Genomic DNA, 21112 nt, shown 5'->3' with positions numbered 1-21112 from the left:
TCATGAACTCAAAATGGGAAAATAACAATCTGCGAAGAAAAGTATTTCAAATATTTTTATTCTTTAAACAAATCATACATAAGTTTCTGGGAATTCAAATGTTACATCCCGGCCTGTTAGTTTCTTATAGACAGCAGCAAAAGTATCAACCTAGTAAATGAAAATGTTGCATTAAATACCTTATATTAATTGCCATTAGAGAATACAAATATGAGTAATTTATATTTGTCACTTGCACAAATAAAAATGAAATATAAAATACGGTACATTACAGGAACATTTATCATTAAAGATGTATTTACCTTGTGTTCAATGTTTGTTTGCTCATTTTTATCTAAATGAACTTTAATAAGCTGTGTTCCATCAAGTTTAATTCTGATGCGTTTTCCAACAATCTCTACAGGGTACACTAAATCCTCTAATAATGCATCATACACTGCAGTTAAGGTACGGCTGGAAAATACATTTACTTATTTGTTTATACAGTAATATATACAGGGTGGTTGGTAACTGGTGGTACAAGCGGAAAGGGGGTGATTCTACGCGAAAAAAAAAGTCGAAAATATAGAAAAATTTTTTTTTTTAATTTTTCCATCGAGACAACGATCTACAGTGAGATCCGTTATAACGAGACGTGATAAAGTGCATGCGTACCGAGCGAAAATTCAAAGTCGATCTTCTCGAAAACAAAGCCTCAAACGAAAAATTTTTATTCTATATTCTCGACTTCTTTTTTCGTGTAGAATCACCCCCTTTCCACTTGTACCACCAGTTACCAACCACCCTGTATATAGTATACTCTATTAATATTTTTAGTAATAATATAACATACCTTCTAGGTCTCTTTTGCTTATTCTTAGTACGTGTTTTTCTTGTTGGTTTGGGCAAAATTTTACGTTCTCCAACAAACATCACATGCTTTCCAGAAAATTTCTTTTCTAGTTCACGTACAAGTCTCGTTTGGATTTTTTGAAATGCCTTCAACTTTGGCATAGGTACATATATAATAATGCACTAGAACAAGTATTAATTTACTTTATATATATTATCATACATTTAAAATCAAAATTTTAATTTCAAGCATTATACGTATCTAATAGGCTGTTCTGTTATTTGTAATGAAAAAAAGTAATGAATTATAAATATTGCTTATTATATAGTTTTTGAATATAATCAGTTTAGATTTATAATTAATTAATTAATATTATCAGTATTAGCTGCTAAATAGATACTAAATCAAAATTAAGTTATATAGATGCAGCAATTGAAAAGTAATTGTGCAAAATAACATGTCATTTTTACCTTTTTATTATTAGTTTCTATTTCACGTGCTTTAGTGATATAAAGTTCTCTTAATTGCGATTTTAAATCACTATTCATTTCCAGTTCCAGCAGAGCTTGGGAAATGCTGGCTTCGAACGCATCAGGTTCGGCCCCGCCACTTTTTATTATTTTAGCGTTTGCTGTGAACATCTGAAAAATATTTTGAGGTTAAGATTTCTTCTTGTTTATACACTGATACTTTATAAGTCTTACATAGTTATTTTATTTAATGATAATTTTAATTATAGAATATAAATTTTATTTGAAACATGATGTAGACAAAAATATAATTTTAAAGTTAAATGCTACAAACTACGATATGCTGTCAAATAAGTACATTGTATCCAATAAAATCCAATTTTATCACATCTTATATATACGATCCGAGGAAAAATATTACTTCGTCTGACACATCGTTATGTTGTGAATAACATGCAAAGTATCATTTAACGTTATCTAATTCATTTTAACTTCGTTTTTAACTAAAAATTAAACTGTAACTCGACCTTATACCTTAACGATATCCGCACCGCGTGAAAAAGATCCAATATGTCCTCAGATAGAAATGCCAACTGTTCTGCGCACAAAATGTCTCTATATTTCTATTGTATTATACTATACCTATATTGCATTGCATTATATATTTATTATAAAATACAAAAATATGATCTTTCATTCGCTATTATATCATTAATTATGTTTTAAGAAATATTCTAAATTCATTAGCTTCACTACAGAAATATTCTAAATTCATTAGCTTAAAAACATTTTCTAATGATTTAATCCTAAAATTTTTATTATATTCGTATTTTCATGAAAATTTGTTTTCTGAAAATTTTGACGTATATCTTTTATAGAATAAATTATTAAATAAATAAAACAAGTTTTTAATATATATTTTGTAATATATATTTATTTTATATATATAATTATATATTTATTATATAATTTATTTATTATATATATAATTATATAATTATATATTTATTAATATATATAATTGTAATATATATTTTTTAATACATACACTTTTTGTATCTATAAGGATTTGGTAATTTGATAAATAAAATTTCTTAATAAGCCGTCAGTCTAGGGAAAACCATCCGGAAAGTGAGCTGAGACTAGTTCTGAAAATCATCATGGAAGAAAAGAAGAAGACATTTTATGTATCTCTGTCTATGTTACAAGATCGCGAACTTTGTTGTCTTCCATGGTGATTTTTCACGATTAGACACGACTCAATCTTTGAGCGGTTTTCCCTAGTGAGTGTCGAAATCGGTTGATATAATTATGAGCTATAACGTTATTTATGTATATATTTTAATTTATAGATCTAACATAACAATTCGGCCTTTCAGAAGTTAGTTTTATTTCATATATCTTAAGTCTTTGAATGGATTTTGTCTGAAAGATGTATTTACTGTAAGGAAAAGTGAGGTCAATAGGTATGCTTACTTCAAAACATAGTAGGATTAGAACACGTTCAGGGTAATGTCATATTACATGATAATTCGTGTTTTATGAAATGTACATTTCTTATTGAATTATTTGAATAAGACGTATAAGCGTTTAAAGCATATATCATCATGGAAAATGAAAGAGCTGCATATCATTATGAAGAAGGAAAAGAAAAAAAGATGCCCTTTACCATCTTTGGTGAACCAATAATTAAAACACATTGTCAAAGAAATGCTATGATATCTGCGATTTCTGGTGGCATGGTTGGTGGTTTAATAGCATTTTTGTTTACTAGTAATCCAAGAATGTCTACACGAATAGGAGTAATTACTTATGGTGTAATAGGAATTACTGGTGCACTTTATTGTACATACGATGAAATACAATCAAGAAGAGAAAGAAGAGAATTTAGGAAACTTATGTATATGGAAACTCGTAAACACCAAATCAAGGATACAAACTCAGATGATAATGTATCAAACCCAAAACTTGAAAGTATTTAAAGTTTTTATTTACACAAAACGTGTTATAGATACAGGTACATAAGTTTTCTTAAATGTGAATAATGTATAAATGTAAAATGTAATTGACTTATATTTGTAACAAAATTTACATTTTGTTATGCTTATGTATCAATATGTAATATTATGAAAATAATTATTATATGTCAATAGAAAATAAAATGATGTGAGAATGTCATTACTTTCTTGTATAGTATGTAAATACAAGCAGATAGTAAGTGCACATCAATTAATAATTAATAAAACAATAATTAAACAAAGATCAAGAACTAAATTGTTTTATTATTATTATTATTATTATTAAGTATTGTTATTATTATTGATTATTAAGTTTCCCATTGATACAATTTTCCTTTGCCTATAACTTACTTAAAGTACAAATTAATAACAAGTTCTAATACTTTCTATATAATAGAAAATAATACAAATTTTCTATTTTATTATATAAGATATGAAATAATCATTCAAGTACCGAACAGCTCTAAAAAAATGTGTAATATCTATTTTAGTATAATACATTTACATATATTGTATGTATGTAATCATTGTAATTCTTGTGCTACATAAATAATCTTACATATATATTTAAGATTTGAGCAATTTTTTATTATGTAAGTTCGAATAAATTTTCTAAATCAATGTTCCCGGTAATTTACAGCAGAGGGCGCTGAAGAGAGTATGATATCATGCGAAATTCTGTCTGTTATATGCTCATTGGTGTTTGCCGTTTGGTGGGGTGTGTATGACATCACGACGCATGTTTCGTACTATCGAATATGCTATGCTGAGTGACAGGTGGTGTAGTAGTTCTGTTACGTACCGTGTATCGAGGATACAAGTCGTATCCTCGCGTCACGCGATCGGCACGTTGTTATTCGTAGGTGTCAGTGTTAAGTTTTGTGATGCATACCACGATTTCACGCAATCTACCTGAGAGATTCGACTCTACGAAAAGAGGTGAGTTCGTTATTCTCAGTAACATCTCAAATTTCATCTTTTAGAACCTAATGTTATCTTCGTAAAAAAATTCAAGTAGAAGATCAATCAAATTTTTTAGAAATAAGAGTAATTCTACCTATTCGGTAGTACTTATATATAAATGTAAAAAAGCTTGTTTTTTCTAATTACTTATCTTTAAACAATTGATTAGTTTTAAATGTGATAATCGACGAATTTATAGATTCAGTGTTGCGTTTTATGAAAACGTGACTCAGGAAGACTTGGAGACGATGGTCGAATTTGGTTAAGATATGATGATTTTTTTTATATATAAACAATGAATAGTAGTCTCTTAGCTTTCAATATGCGTCGTTTGTAATCTTCGTATGGTATCTACTCGTTCGACACCAAGCAAAGAAAAATATCTATTTTGGCCAAGATCCGATGATATTTGTGACAAGTTTTTGGTATGAAAAAGGACAATTTATTTTTTCCAGTGTTTTTGAGACAGCTATACAACAGGCCAGGCATAGGGCCACACGGAATTTTATTTGTGTGAGTAAACACGAGTGTATTACAAATTACAATATGATTTCCGAATATAGTTTCTGGTAAAGAGGTGTTTACAAAAGGTTAAGGTGCATGCGTAATGCATCCAGGGTCTATCTTTTCTATGGTCAACTAACAAAACTCTTCATTTTCATTTCTTCGCTTTTTTCCTTTTTCTTTCTTTCTCTTCTCTTTAACATCTATCTTTCAATTGGTTAAATAATTTTACTTTTTGAATATGACAGTAGTTGTCTCGTATGACATAATTTTTTGAAGTGAATGTAAATTCTGTTAAATTAGTACGTTAAATGGAATACGACCACGTTTATAATAAGTATACATATGTATGCCGAGTAAATTGTATTGGAACTTAAAAAATTTTAAATGCGCGATTGTGATACGAACATATGCAAGTATGTACAATGTACATATATCAGTTTTAAATATTATATGGATAAGGTTAAATAGTATAATATATTCAAAAAATTTTATCCCTATTACATCGTATATGTTTTTCGATACAATTTATTATAGTATATTGAAAGTGTCTTTCGTCTAAAACACCGACTCTTCAATATTTCGGTCAGTATCGATTGCAGGATATGAAACTGGGTAGGGTCCTCCATTTGAACCATCTCAATGCGGATTCTGGCTTTGCATATTTTCTCTCGTTTAAAGATTTTTCCAAAACTTGTAATAGGAAATGATATCTTTTCTTGAGTATAAATTTATTCGTTTTAACTATTTGGTTTTTTTTTTTTAGTGTAATATTCCATTTTTGTACAACATTTTTGGAAATATTTCCTATTCCTATTTCTTTTTGGAAATAATAGAATATATTTCGATATACAAACTTTATAATTAAAATTTTCACAAACATACATAATAACAGTACATTTGTATTATTTAACCAGTATTTTTTGTTACTAAATTACTTATTCTAAATTAAATAACTTTTTGTAAAATAAAGCAATTTTAACATTAGATGTAATACAATAATTCTTACATTAGAAGGTTTAGATCATAAAATTAACAAAAACAAGTTATTAATATTAGTGATATATTGTAATTATGAAAATGAAAAAACAATATTTTCAATAGAAGAAACAACTTCTGAGTTTATTAAAAAATTTTATACACGAATAATTTCACAAGATAAGTTAAAAGAATCAAAGAATAAGTTAAAATTGATGATATTCAAAGGGCTTCATTAAATTACTTTGTAATGATCTTTTTACTTAACATAAGATATGTCGCTAATGGTCTATGTCAGTTATCCTCATTTTCCTCTTTCATATCTGGAGCAGTGTGAAAGTACATTCGTGATTACGTTGGTCATTGACTTCTGATGAATCTTCACAGTCGATTGCTGCTTAAGAGCAACTTAGCATTTTTACAATATTAACAAATAGTGACCTAGAGTGAATTAATTTTCTAATAATTGGGGAACATATGCAGGAGAAATAAACGAATAAACGAATAAACGATATATTACAATCATATTAGTAAAAATATGAAATTGCATAAACATTCGCAGTCTATTTATAATATAACGAATATTATTGATTGTTTAAATAATTTTATGACTTCTGTGAGGTGTATGTTTTCGATGAATATCTTGCAACTTCTATGAACATTTTCGTATTTGTTTGAAGCATCACCAATGTAATTGTGATATGCCATACAAAATCTTTTCTATCATGCATAACATATTGCGAAAAATTTGTGTCACGTATTTTCTATATAATTTTCAATTTTAAACGTTCGAAGACTAATCATAAGAGATATTCCCACGTAGAAGAAATTGGTAACGCTTCCCAAACAAATGGGGTTCATGCATTGAGAGTGTTCCGAATGTGGTGAATTGGGCCAGTGCCATTTATCGCCCTACATCTTGGAATCACGATATATACCTCTACCTTTCACCATTGATTTGATGTATTTAAGGTTAAATTCCTTCCTAAGATACTACCTCTCACTTCATATCTCTTTTTTCGCCTATACGTCAGGGTTCTTACGATAACGTAAATCTCATTAAAGCGTTTTGCTCGTTAGGAAATTCATTGAAAAGCAAGAAAAAAAAGCGAGATACATTAGATGCTTTGATGGTTGTAATAGATAGCGTAATTCTGTTCTTTCATAATGATACGACGTATTCAGTTCGCATTCTAATAGGAATCGTTTCTTTAGCAGGTAGGGAAACTTTAGCTGGCTCACAGATATTACGAATCAGAAAGATTGTATCTGGATGAGAAATTTATGTATGATTTTCCTTGGAAACCAACGTTTTGCAGTTATTAACTCTCTGTAACATTATGTGACCTGAAAGATATATATCTCGATTTTTTAAATTCTATTTCATTTATTCGTAATTACATATATTATATACTATTAGTATATAATTATTCTGTAACTGAATGATTTATTTACACTCGTTTTGAGATCGTAAGTTCAAATAAAAATCTGTAATCGATGAAGATTCATGCAAATTCATATTGTTGTGAACATCATTTAAAAAATAGAATCTATATAGATAATTATTTTACTTACTAAATATCGTAACAAGTAACTATATTTTGGACGCGCTTCAGTAATTATATTTCGTTAACTCGACATTAAGTGAAATAATAAATTATTATTAGGTATCCATTATTAAATTTTGTGTTAAGCAAAATTGACGCTAATATAACGTTGCATAATTCTGCTAATTGGCTTCATGCTTGATTGATTGGTACATATAAGGGGGTATTTATGTGGAAGTACTATTAATAATGTTAACCAGTTGGGTGTTTGTTTCTGAGAGCAGATCTAATAGGTATTTTTAAAATACCCAATCTTTGATCGTGAAGAAACGTAACACTGTGATTTAGTAAATAAAATTACCAAATACACGTCTGTTATAATTGTAGACATATGGATAACGTTATAATATAGATGATCTATTAAGTATACTATTATTAAATAATAGTATTTTTTTATTTAAAAATGATTGAAAATTTTAGCTGCCCGTTTTTGTAAATTAAGCTAACAGATGTTGCAATTTATTTCAAAATATAATTTTCATCGTTATAATTCACATTAGGACCGAATCATCAGAAGCGATTTTCATCCTTAATGGAATATAACTTTCACTACATATACTACACGAAGATAACAAATGGCTTTAAATCGTTTTACTGGATTGTAATTGGATTGAAATCGTTTATATCACTTTTTAAGGTGTCATATGTATAAGAGTTATGACTCTATATATGTACTGCAATAAATCTATATTCATCATCAATTTCGCTGTTAAAATCACAGTAATTGATTTTGAAGATATAATTTTATTGTTTGCTCATGTCTGTTTATTAAATATATGACCAAATACTTATCTCTCAACTTTTACATATTTATTATATTTTCAATTAACTCAAATTTCACTGTAGAATTTTAAAACTTATGAGAAACAACATCTGAGAATCTAAGTTACTCGATACTTTAATATTAATAGCGGAGAATTTATAACACTGCAGTTGTTTCTTTTTTTTTTATATCTGTAAATTAAAGATATTTACACGTGTAATACAATATTACATGGTATTTATTTTTACAGACATGTTCACACTTACTTGATTCTTTAGGTACCTGCCCACTTGTTTTTCTAATCTCTGTCACGCATCTCGCACATTATCTTCTACATCCTTATGTAACTTATACGCTCTATTCGAATCTATACATGCATATACCCATTTGCGAGAAGATACTCTTTCCAGTATCAAGTTTTTCTTGTCCTTTTTCTATTCTACGCATATTGACTGTAATAATTTACTTGACTGCAAACAAGGTAGATATAAGTATCTCTCTCTCACACACACAGTATAGTTTGCTTGTTATTGGTGATACTCTGATATTTAATATTCTGATGTTAGAGTCACAAACATATTGTAAAATTCATGACATCTAAATCACAGATATCTAGGAATAATACTTCAAAGTTTTATTGCATTTACGTAATACGATTTGATCATTATTTAATAAAACTCAAATATGCAAATTTTACGACAGCGTCAAATAATATTTATATAACATTGGATTTTGGAGAATATAGACGAAATAATTGAGAATAAAGTTTTGACTTTTCACGCGTGCATTTGCGCTTACGATTATTTACTTGTAAAATGTATATGCATATGTATTTATCGTGTCATATATGTATATATCATATAATTGTCATATGTACATATTAAATAAAATATATTATCGTTACGATATTACATATACTACCAACAGAAACATTCAGTCACGAAATTAAAATTGGATAATTGAACGGACGGATTGGACAATTAATGTTCATGATGATTTTAGATAATATGATTTAACCATTGTTTGATTGTGTATAGATTGTGCTGGGACAAGGTTGGGGAATCTATATGGGGCAATGCGTGTCTCGTAAGGCGGGCGCCGTCATCGCAACCGGTCATCGCGACTCGCTCACCTATCGTATCATGGATAAGCCTGCTAAGGTAAATCATTTGCAAATATTCCGATTTTTTATTACAAAATAACAAAGATAACTTTAGAATAAAAATATAATAGAATATAATATATATTATAATTAACGAAGAAGGTAGTTTCCAAATTACGTAAGCTGTTACGATAATTTTATAATATCCCTTTAATACGTTGAATTGATTGAAATTTGTTATTGCAACAGAATGAAATAATCGAGTATCGAGATAAATGTCGAAGGATCATGAAGAGAATCGCACTGGGATATCCTTTAGATTTTATAAACGATTATTTGAGTAATCTTCCTGGTGCGTAAATTATCTTTGCAGAATATTCTTTTATGTATCATATTATCTACAAATTATATATTCTAATATATTGTAAATTAAAATATCTTTCGGAGAAGTTTACTTATATAACGACGAAATTATGTTTGTGTTTGAGCGAGGAAAAAGTAATTTTTTGTTACACACGACGCTGATTCTTAATTTACAATTTGAAATAATAACTTGTTAATGTAGTTAAAATTGGAAAATTTCTTTACGATTGGAAATTATTACCCTCGAAGGGTAGTTATCGTTGATGTTAATAGTTGTTAATTGTTATTTTGTAATAATTGCAAATAAAGTATATATAAGTATTTAATTATAAATAAGAATAATTTGCATTGCATATATATATTAATCTAAGAAATGTGTTCAAGCAATATTTTTAGTAGAGCGAAATACAGTTTCTTTTAACTTCCGGTGTATACATCTCGTTAGTAATTTTTTCAGATCTCTAAATTTGTATACAATAGCGTATAACACCAATAGTAAATCAGAATACACAGAGTGCTATGAACCATGTACGCTCATTATTTATCGCAGTTGAATGATGAAATCTTAAGAAAGCATCTCATTGATATTAATTACATGCTTCACTTCGCGAACAACGTAAAATTCACATCATTGTACTTATAAAAGTATTCTTAGCATCGTTAGATGATCTTCCTTAACATTTTGACTAACGTTACAAAGATGTTAAGCAATTTTTGAAATTTTTGCTAATAGTATGGAACGCTACCTTTATTCTGTGATATTTATTTATCATATTTTCTTATCTTTTTATACTTTACATTACACACAAAAGAATTATCTTTTACCTGTATTTATTTGTATGTATACAGGGTGTCCCAGGTTTTAATAGGCGAAACTTTGATACTATATTTGACGGGTTTCAATAAGAACAAAAATGTAGTAGAAACACAGAACGTGTAAGATCTTGTAGAAAAAAGTTTATTACTTTGATAAGACAGTCCACCTTCGCTCCTTCGTTCTCTCTTTTGTTTTAAGCCTTATTCGAAGCAGAAAGAAGTGCACGGTAAGCCACTTATACAGTTTGAGAGAATCGATTAGTCTACAGTTTGAGGCTAATGTGGTTTTGGTAAATTGTGCCAGGTATTTTATGTAATTTTTACATTTTTTTGAATTTTTAAGTTTTACTGCATTCATTTTTTATATTTTAATATCTGATACCAAACTGGTCAAATAAAGGAAAGAACACAGTGTAACAATTCTTCTTTACGTTTAATACATCACACTTTTGTTTGTCATAAGTATGTCATAGTACAATTACGAACATAATATTTCTTCGAATAAATGCACCGTTAATTATCGCTTTCTAAGAATGTTGAAAACTATCTTTGTCAATTATTTTTGACACACAATACAAACAGTTTTTATCTATGGAATAGCGTTTGAATTCTTGAATTTCATCCAATTGTTGCAAAGTTATGATCATTTGAAGTTAATGATTACCAATTTTTCGCTCTGTTTACTTCATGCATTAACTGCTTCTTTTTTACAACTTTCTCATCATGTTGCCGATGAAAAATTGTACTTTTATAAATTCCTTGGAACCTATAGAATGATTTCTTACAAGTATTTTTGGTGCACGAGCTACACAAAAGTGGACCATTTTCTACCATCCGCCAGTTTCGCCTTTAAGACCTGCGATATCTTGTACATTAAAATCGAACAATTACAGCGTTCATTAGTATTCGCGTACTCATTATAAAAGTATCTACAATGGGTACACGAAGTTAGTATACAAATATAATGATACCGTCCAAAATAAAGAGAAGGGTAAACATTAATATCGAAGACTAATACATTTGCCTTTGTTATTCTTCTCTATTAGTAAACAGTCGGTCTTCTTTTCGTTCCAATTAATACGTCTCGTGACATAAAATTTGAATGTACGAACAATGTATTGGTTTAAAAATATTATGTTATCAAATTTTTGCAACGGTGCTTGTACATTCTTTTTCGAAGGGAAGTTTTAATTTCGAATAATTGCGAAGAAATTGGTGTAGGGCAAAGTACATTAATATTGATTTGTGTCGAAAGATACAGCGGATATAAGAAACTCTGAATTAGTAAATTTCAATGCAATCGATTGATTCATGGAAGAAAGGATAGAAAATATTTGACACGGTCAAGTTGTTCGTACGAACGAGCAGATTTTCATTTTCTTGCTTGTGTGTACGAGTAAAACGTGTGCTCGAATGAACATGAATGAATTGATGAAAGCGAAGGGAGGTTTCAGAGTGAAAAAGGGATGGAACGAATACAACGGTGTGTGTTGATGGATTTCAATTGCAGGTCTGGTATTTTATAAGCAAAGCAATTGATTTGCATTCGTGAATTGGTTTGAGCGAGTTACAAAGGACCGTAAAACGTTTCAATAGCACGACAAATGTTTTATACTTCGTGCATACCTAATATGATAAATATAAGGTAAAAAATATTCAATAAAATATAACAATAAATAGTTGTTAGAAACAAATGATTAAACATGAAATTTATATGCGGATAATTAATTCTCACGTCTAAAGTATCGTTAGATACGATTCGGTATAGAAGAATAATTTTACAAGGTTCACCTTTACGAAGATAAAAGACATTAGAAAGTGCAAAGATGAATTGACAGTTATGTATATTAAATTTCACAGTATTAAACTATTTAATACTATAGAAAATATCTAGAGGTCTGAAGTAATAATTATCTACTCTAATTGCATCAACGTTTAGTAGGATATCGAATAACATTAAAGCCGCAACATTCTATATTTTATACATACATACAAGATCGGATATTCGTCAGGTAGTATCGATACAGTACGTGATATGCATCTATCGTCACGTTCTTTTTGATTATTCGAGAATAAAGTATTGTTGCTGGTATCTTGAAATATAAAAATGGTTATATTACGCTTATATTGGAAATATGTTAGGTGAAATTAATTATGTATAAAAGTTACACAATTTTTATCATACCATTATACACGTATTATTTTCATCTTTCGTATGACGATTTTTACTTACTTTCACCGTTGAAAATTTTCATGCAATGTTCCACGTTAGTGCCACAGTTTTTCTTCTTACTTCTTGCTGCAATCTAATTGAATCTTAATCTTAAAAATATTCTTAAAATTTAGAAAGTCTCAAACTGTTCGAATCGAACGTGTATTGAAGGATGGCGAATAAGTGTCCTAACTGCATACCCACCTACTTTTCAGTACATTCCACGTAGCGATTCTACACATTAGCGTAGCTAGCTTCACAGTTTCGTTGCAAAGGAAATTTTATTTCGTAAATGTGCCCTTTAAAATTGTATACTAAGAAAATTGCTCTATCTTCGTGTTTCGAGATACTTTTCTGAGTTGATGTAAATTTTTGATATTAAAGAATATACGGAATAATAGAACAACATAATACGAAGTAAATAGAAGATATTTGTATAACAAAATAAATGTAAAAAAATTGGTAATTTAACGTAGTAAAAATTGTGATTTACGATATACCGTGAAAAATGAAATACAGTTGATAGCAATAAGATCTTTCGGAATTTTCTTATCGTTGGTTACGCCATTGCTTAGACAAAATATACATCACAGGCTTTCTTGTTCTTCTCCGTCCTTTCACTCCACCATTTGTAGCATTTCAATATACATGCCTGATTTTGCACATTACTTCCTTCGTTGAATTCGCTCGAAGGCTCTTCTTTTTATGCGTTACGCGTTCAAGAACTTGTTTCGACGTTTTAGATCAAGTTATGTGTACGTATATCTACTACACACGAATTCCTTGCTAGTGGAAAGTTTTTGCAAAATGTTCTCGAATCGATCATAGCGATCGATCTTTGTTTGAATAAATTAAACTTTATAGTTTTCCAGAATTTACGATCTCGCGGTCTCCTTAATTTGAATTGCAAGTTTACGTAAACGAATAAATTACCTTGCTTCATTTATTAATTCAACGATTATATAACTGTACTTGACTATGGTAATATCTTTATATCATACACGATATTCTATTTCTATTTAATAATCCAGTATCTAATTGGGAAATTTATTTTCACATGTAAATTGAAAATTTATTATCCTTTACCGTGCCAGTGAAATAGCGTTAGAATTATTTTCTCTTATATTTCACTTATAAAATACTTGACTAAATTAAATTTATTCGGACAATTATCTTGGACAAATATTTTGTCTCAAGGTTATTTGAACAATACCCCGAATTATGTCACGGAATATACGGGCCGCTTATTTCCCGAGTCGGTTAACTCGACAAAACTATAAAAGTAGGGAAAGAACTGTCGAAACCATGTAAAGTTATATATCGATCGAGTGTTGCACGTTCAAATTTCAAACGTTAAAAAAAAAGGAGTTTTCGCCCGTAAACGGTTTACATAAATGAGATAAAACGAGATCGAAAAATTCTCTAAAACTACGATCTTCGTCTGAGAAACGATGTAGAATCGATATTAAAAATCTTCCTTTTCTTCGAGCAGCTCCACGCTATATTATATTATTCGCGGGTTAACCATTTAGCGTATACTTCGAAATATCAAATTATGTAAGTAATGACGAGAATTTATTCGACTAATCGGACTTCTTTGCGGTGTGTTAAGCGTACAGTATAAGTGAACGCGCGAATAGTACCTCGAATCTGATATAGCACTTTGATCACCGTACCGCGATACTATACCTGTATCTTATAACTTTATGTAGCGGAAAAGCTGGCTGATTCTGTGAGATACGAATTGAAGGCCATGCTTAGAAAGTTCATTGTCCTTAGTATGGTTTACGGTATTTGAAATTCTGTCTTCTTCATTTTGATTTCGTTCGACTTGTTACGTATATCGACTAACGCGAGATGTTACATTAATAATTAACGTCGGTTAACTGATGTATATATCGATGGCTGGATCAAAGGTCTGAGCGTTTAAGAATGAACATGTTTGAAACTGACGAACACTTCAGTTGCTGGAAAGATACTTCTATTAATAGAAACATACGCTGTTGAATATTTCTTTAGTGGGAAAAAAGGATACTGTTGAATATGAAGTAGATAAGACAACGCGCGTTAGAAACACGAACTGCTCGGAACACACCGTTGGTCAACTTTATAAATTGAAAAGTACGGAGAGGAAATGATGTTACGAAAACCTAAAAATGTAAATGTAACGTAGGAAAAAAAAAAAGAAAGAAAACTATGCCAGTTTGACATTTAGACACACGTTATCTTCTTGCGACGAACGAATCCAATGTTTTTTTTTTCATTTGTGTTCAACAAAATACGAACGTTGCATAATAATCGCATTGATACGCGGTATGTACATGCGTAGTAGTTGAAATATACGTGACAAAGATATACGCGGTATCAGCTTAAAAAACAAATTATGAAAGGCCTTCGTTTTGCGGTAACTCTACCGTTATTTTACGCTTACTGATCGTACGTTACAACCATTCACGTTTCAAGGAACTTTCAATAATTGCTATGTATTGTTTTCGTCAGTGTAGTATCTACTTTTTGTATTCGTATTTCGTGCACAGCTAATTAAAGAAAGCTTCGCAAATATGCGTTACGCTCGTGTCATTCTATTTGATATTTCTGTTGCGTCTTCTAATTTTTATGTAACTTACGCAACTCAATAACAGATCTCGTTAGTCTTCGTTGTAACAGTTACGTGAATTTTGAAAGCAAGCTATCTCACGTTTTTTTTTTTTATCTTTCCTGATAATAAAGTTAATAATAATCCTTATCAGTGTATCAGGATGTTAAAATCGAAGAAATTCTGAATAAGTGAAACAATGACATAGGTATTTAGTTTTCGAATTCAAATTTTTCACCATTATTCCATATCTTTCTTTCCCCTGCGTTTAACGAAAGAATAAAAATTAATGTAACAAAGGAAATATGAAAAGAGATATTAGATTTTCTATTGTCCAATTGCGTAATGGTAATAAACGTATTGTTTGCCAGACGTGTACAATTACTCATGTTGCTTGACTGCCTGTGTAGCACCGGACACGTAAGATTACGGATTTTGCATATTTTAGCAGAGGTCTACGTACTGTAATTTTCCTTTGAAGGCAAGAGTCATGGCTCTTGCGAAAAGTATATATTCCAAAAGCTACATTTTGCGTAACTGCGAATATTTTCGCTGTTCGTAAATAGAAAATTGTACATTACAGTTATTCAGACGAATCAATATTTAAACGATCTTTTAATCTTTTTTATCGATTAAAAAACGATTACGTTTTATTCTACGCACGAATATAAGCGAAAAATTCCACGTCTTTCGCTGACTCCCGTAGCTAACTAGGAAAATTCGTATACACCAAATAAATGTACAAACTCGGTTTTCGGAATCAGATACAATTTCTCGATTGGAAAATAGATTTATTCTACGTTTCCTCTCCTCGTCGGTTGTACCATCGATTTTTACACATATTATAGACGCAAATAATTCGAGTAAACGCGTACGCATTTCATGATTCAATTCATCGCGTTGATGTTCCATATACAGGGTGGTTGGCAACTAGTGGTACAAGCGGAAAGGGGGTGATTCTAGGCGAAAAAAAGTCGAAAATATAGAATAAAATTTTTTTTTTAATTTTTCCATCGAGACAACGATCTACAGTGAGATCCGTTACAACGAGACGCGACAAAGTGCACGCGTACCGAGCCAAAATTCAAAGTCGATTTTCTCGAAAACAAAGCCTCGAACGAAAAATTGTTATTCTATATTTTCTACTTCTTTTTTCGCCTAGAATCACCCCCTTTCCGCTTGTACCACCAATTACCAACCACCTTGTATAATTCATTCTCCTTTCCTATATAATTCATCACTAATTAAGCGCGTGTACATTTTCTCAACCTCCCTCTGTGTATCATCGTCTCACAAAGGTTAAAGATGAATATCCCTCAGTTACATGCGTACAGATTTATTTAAACACGACCGATAGGTTGTGCTTCCTACGGGTACAAGTGCTCTTACGTGACCGACACGTTAATTATGCATAAAAGAACGTCGTGGTGGGCGCCTATGTTTTTCGCACGGCTACTCGTTCGTACGACCGGTCGTGATATGTGAAAGTAATTAATTGTTATGTTCATCACCGATGCTAATTCACTCGAGCGTAGTTCTTGCTCTTTCCTTTCGTTATATCCGCTTTCCATTGTTCTCCGTTATGCCAGCTGGTTTCATGGCGGGCATCCGCTAACCGGAAACAATATGAAAAAAAAAAAGGAAAAAGAACATGATACCAGGAGGATCAACACCTACGCTCGAGTTAGGAAGAAGGAGAAGTTCCTCTCTCCGTTTTTTTGTCCGGTTTCTTCGTGTTGATTCTCTGAGAATTGGCATTTTCCTTTCTTGCATTCACTTGCATCCTTATGGGGGAAGTTTCGTGCACGTTTTATTCGAAGGAATTCGTACATGAATATTGATGTTGGAGAAAGATTCATCGGGCTGGTAAAGAAAGATTCTTGAGGAATTGTTTAGTCGAAAGATCTACGAACACGATCGAGACGCGTGTCTATGAACACGCGCGTGCTATGCTACGAAGCTCGGTTTATTTCTAATGAATTTTTTTTTATCGAATTTATCAAACGCAGCAAGCAAATTTTCTACATTTCTGAGAAAATTATCTACCTACATGTACATGTATGTGCTATTTGTAAGTACACGGACAATTTGGAACTTTAACTAGCGTTCATAGTTTAAGCGTAGAAATGGACGATGAATTAGTAATTAGGAGCGACGTTTGCTATCTTTTCGTGGAATCACCGGGTTTTACAATTAAATTACCGGTTGGAGATAGTAAGTGGAATTAATCTTACGTACTAGCGCGATATGTCTGCTCTGCAAAAAGATTTAAAAACAGATTCGATGCTGAAAGAGTTAAAGTCAAACTTTTCTCTGATGAAGTATCTACGTTACTTTTTATATATTTTGCCAGTGCCAATAAAAGTAGGACAAGTCGTTTCAATAACTTCAGCAGAGTTTTTTTGTAATAAGAAACACGAAACACCATTTTACAAGAATGTAATGTAACGTGATATCTCGTATCGCTATGATCGCAGTCTGTCGTATATCCTTCTACACATAGAGTTATACATAGAGTACAAGAGTATACATAGATATTTGAAAAATTATATAAAATTTCATAATATTTCATAACTCTATCAGTTATCACATTTATTATGAGTTATAAAATACAAAGAAATGTTTTTTTATTATATATTATTTTATATTACATTTCTTATTATAATGTTATTTTAATTGATATATAATGTACTTTCTCTGTAATTATTTCAATAATTTTAACAATTTGCTAGTCTCAGGCAACGCATTACCATCGACCAATTGTAACTTCCTCGCCTGTGAAATTACTCGGTGGAATTTACCTTCTGCTTTTACTATTTAAAGAATTCCCTGATTTTACGCTAGATGGCAGGACACTGCAGGACGATAAACGCTTATATTGTAACCTTTAATATTTTCCAATATTTTGTTACAGTACGCTTATAATTTATTATTCGTTTAATATAGAATTTCACTCAATATAGTATTTAAAATTTTATAAAAAAGAAGTTATATTCTATTCCTCTTATTAACAATTTACAATTTTAAAAACCAATTGCTTTTACTAGCTTTATTAAAAATTAGAAAAGAAGACTAAGAAATCCCGATGCAAGGTATCGGTGCAAGTACGTAATTCGTTTATTTACAGACCAAATCGATATTTCAATTTCTATCGTTTCATTTATTTTGAATCTTGAATTGCAGTATTATTTTTGCTATTACCCTTAACGTTTAACAATTCTAATTTCATTGTCGAAGAATAATCTATTGTATATTTATAATTCACAACGGAATATTATCATCTCATTTAGATTCTTCCCCTTTCACAATTCGCGATGCAAACGAAAAATGTTGAGCATAACATTTCAATTTCACGCTTCGTTAGAAGCTATGCGAAGTGTAATGCGCGAGGGAAATTATAAAATCTGTACTTTGTACTTTAATGTGAGCACCACTTTCGTAGAATACCTGTGCTCGAATTATTCTGAATTATTTAAGTAAAAAGGTAGACATATACGTTACACTTCTCGCTAGAACCTCTCATCGAATTACAAGACTCTTGAAATGATAAGCGTATCAATTTCTCGATTAAATTACTTGCAAATGGACAAAGACGATATAAAAAATTCTACGGCAAAAGGCTTTTAATTTACTGAAGGTTACGTATTTTATACTCAATGAAATATTTGCGAAAGTGTATTATACAATTGTTTTTCGTTAATTTCGTATATTACACAAAGTGAGCGGAAGAGCTTCTGTTTTGCAAAAATATATTTCATACACTTTTGTATATCAGCTTTTCAGAAATCGAACCGATAAACTCCAGTTTTTCTAAGCTTTTCAAGTTCATTAGCCAAGTACACGATTAACGCCCAACATTTAAAAAAGCAATTATACAGGGTGGTTGGTAACTGGTGGTACAAGCGGAAAGGGGGTGATTCTAGGCGAAAAAAGAAGTCGAAAATATAGAATAAAAATTTTTTTTTTTTAATTTTTCCATCGAGACAACGATCTATTGTGAGATCCGTTATAACGAGACGCGATAAAGTGCACGCGTACCGAGCGAAGATTCAAAGTCGATTTTCTCGAAAACAAAGCCTCGAACGAAAAATTGTTATTCTATATTTTCGACTTCTTTTTTCGCCTAGAATCACCCCCTTTCCGCTTGTACCACCAGTTAGCAACCACCCTGTATATTTCCATAAGTTCGTCCATCGCAAGAGAACGTTGATACGAGTGATATCGAGCTTCCATGTAAACCTTCAAAAATAATTCTCGCAACGTTATGGCTACGTTTATGCATTTTTTGGTTTTAAGTAAAAAAATGTAAAGTTCGAAAAATCTAGAAAATGCGCGTAATATGTAAAATATTCAAGCTAGAATACTTATTGTAATATCTAGCGGACGAAATAAATTCGTTTTAGAATCTATCTAGAATCTATTTTTTTTTTTTTTTTTGTAAGTTATGTTCATAAAAATATAAAATTGCGCGAATATCCGCAGTCTGGCTGCCGCTTTGCTTCACCTTGCAATTTTCGGTTTCGTCAATGTGACTTCTGAGTGAGTCATATTTTTTAATAAGAAGGTTGCGACGCGGACCCAAAGCTAGTTGACCTGTGTTAAAAGATGCTGACACGGTGACGTGAGATTAAAACGACGAAACCGAAGGCAGGAATATCGAAAAATAGAAGAAAAGAAGGAGGCCGTGTCAAAATCTGATGACTCGTCGCTCTTACGATAACGTTGAGAAGAATCTGATAAACGTCACGCTAATTGTCAGCGTTATCCGCGAACTCTTTTCACGTTTGCCAAGTTCAACGTGAAAGTTCGCTTTTCAATGCACATCGTGCACAGTCTGCGTCATCCGAGTGAAACGCGTGTTTTTTTTTTTCACTCTTTTTATCCCTGAAAGTGAAAGAATGAAACGCGCCTCCTGCCTGAGAAGAAACACATTATAAAAAGATTGTAATCTCTTATTTAAAAAGATTTACAACGAATTAGCGCTAATTAAAATAGCTGTCGAAAATTTCCTGCGAACTTATTATGCCAATTATAGTTACACATTAACGAAATTCCTCTTATGAAACATTCAAGTAACTGTCGTTCGTATTATAATTACGCAACAGGCTTCTATGTATTTAACAGTTCATCATCGAGCTGGTACGTGGACAAAAGGATTGTAACTGGCATAAGCCTCGATACGATCGACGAAATCGATTTAACACAGCACGTTATTTCACAATTTATTTCTATTACGCGATAGCGTTCTCCCTTCCTTCGTCTTTTTTGGCAAAAATAATTTGTATATTATCATAGTTAGACAGCACCAGTGGAACATCGATATACCAAGTGTTAGTAAGAGTTAACATTTTCATTTTATTAGGAAATAATAAATGCGCAATATTTTTCGTTTCATATTATTTTACTGAATTACGTATGATCCATTATGATCGTTTCGATAGAACAAGATGAATCATACGTGATTCAGTAAAATAATATGAAACGAAAAATGCTGTGCATCTATTATTTCCTTATAAAAGGAAAGAAACTTTTCGGACGACCTAATACATACGTAATAAGACTACAGTGAGTTGAAAAGTCTGTACTAAATGTACCATAGCGCAACGCACCTTAAGAGTTAATATTCAGATAAAGTTATTTAAGCCACAATGAGATGCAAATTTTATTTTACGAGATAAGAGCTAATAATACCTAGATATGGTTAATATTTACACCGTGGTGGGCTAGAGATTCTGCTAAATGTACAATAGTATATTTGCTGAAAGAGGAGTAAAGTTCTTTCACCGTGCAATTTTGTCCGAGGTTTCAAGTTGCTGCGTGAAGCTACAATATTAACGAGCAAGGGGTGGAAAAGAGGGAAGAACATTGAAGTAGCGGCACTGGTTCTC

The 21112-nt window shown here is 30.9% G+C and overlaps 3 protein-coding genes across 19 annotated transcripts in view; 2 read left to right on the top strand and 1 right to left on the bottom strand.

Annotated features, from left to right (window-relative positions):
- Positions 1 to 38: 38 nt before the first annotated feature.
- On the bottom strand, positions 39 to 1911 carry LOC117208107 (40S ribosomal protein S7). Of its 2 annotated transcripts, none has more exons than XM_033448970.1 (5): positions 1837 to 1911; positions 1303 to 1473; positions 833 to 1014; positions 303 to 453; positions 39 to 150 (listed from the first exon to the last, which is right to left on the bottom strand). In XM_033448970.1, the coding sequence occupies exons 2-5, from the start codon at positions 1471 to 1473 to the stop codon at positions 73 to 75; spliced, it is 582 nt and encodes a 193-aa protein (XP_033304861.1). In that variant the 5' UTR covers positions 1837 to 1911; the 3' UTR covers positions 39 to 72. The 2 variants fall into 2 exon arrangements, with proteins under 2 accessions (XP_033304861.1, XP_033304862.1); XM_033448971.1 differs by lacking the exon at positions 1837 to 1911 and adding an exon at positions 1661 to 1829.
- Positions 1912 to 2459: 548 nt separating this feature from the next.
- LOC117208144 lies at positions 2460 to 3564 on the top strand. The gene is made up of 2 exons (XM_033449048.1): positions 2460 to 2585; positions 2655 to 3564. Exon 2 carries the CDS (start codon positions 2910 to 2912, stop codon positions 3282 to 3284), a length of 375 nt encoding a protein of 124 aa, XP_033304939.1. The 5' UTR covers positions 2460 to 2585; positions 2655 to 2909; the 3' UTR covers positions 3285 to 3564.
- A 511-nt stretch (positions 3565 to 4075) lies between these two features.
- Positions 4076 to 21112, top strand: part of LOC117208138 (putative mediator of RNA polymerase II transcription subunit 26) — a 68825-nt gene continuing 51788 nt past the window's right edge. For 13 of the 16 annotated variants that reach the window (XM_033449032.1, XM_033449030.1, XM_033449026.1 and 10 more), the window contains exons 1-2: positions 4077 to 4259; positions 9173 to 9295. In XM_033449032.1, the coding sequence (XP_033304923.1) occupies positions 9203 to 9295 (93 nt within the window). In that variant the 5' untranslated portion in view covers positions 4077 to 4259; positions 9173 to 9202. Of the gene's footprint in view, positions 4260 to 4738; positions 4797 to 9172; positions 9296 to 21112 lie in introns of all 16 variants that reach the window. The other 3 variants (XM_033449028.1, XM_033449033.1, XM_033449027.1) reach the window with 2 other exon arrangements.

Source organism: Bombus bifarius, unplaced genomic scaffold (genome assembly GCF_011952205.1).
Source record: "Bombus bifarius isolate JDL3187 unplaced genomic scaffold, Bbif_JDL3187 scf7180000008056, whole genome shotgun sequence".
Lineage (NCBI taxonomy): Eukaryota > Metazoa > Arthropoda > Insecta > Hymenoptera > Apidae > Bombus > Bombus bifarius.
Note: the sequence above shows the minus strand (reverse complement) of the source record. Positions and strands in the feature narration are given on the sequence as shown.

What these genes read in the sequence shown, in the direction of transcription:
- LOC117208107 (XM_033448970.1), bottom strand. Translation starts at nt 1,473, where the DNA reads ATGTTCACAGCAAACGCTAAAATAATAAAAAGTGGCGGGGCCGAACCT. An exon ending in AAGCAAAAGAGACCTAGAAG is followed by an intron (nt 454 to 832) that starts GTATGTTATATT and finishes TGTATTTTCCAG; the next exon opens with CCGTACCTTAACTGCAGTGT. An exon ending in AAACAAACATTGAACACAAG is followed by an intron (nt 151 to 302) that starts GTAAATACATCT and finishes TTCATTTACTAG; the next exon opens with GTTGATACTTTTGCTGCTGT.
- LOC117208144 (XM_033449048.1), top strand. Translation starts at nt 2,910, where the DNA reads ATGGAAAATGAAAGAGCTGCATATCATTATGAAGAAGGAAAAGAAAAA.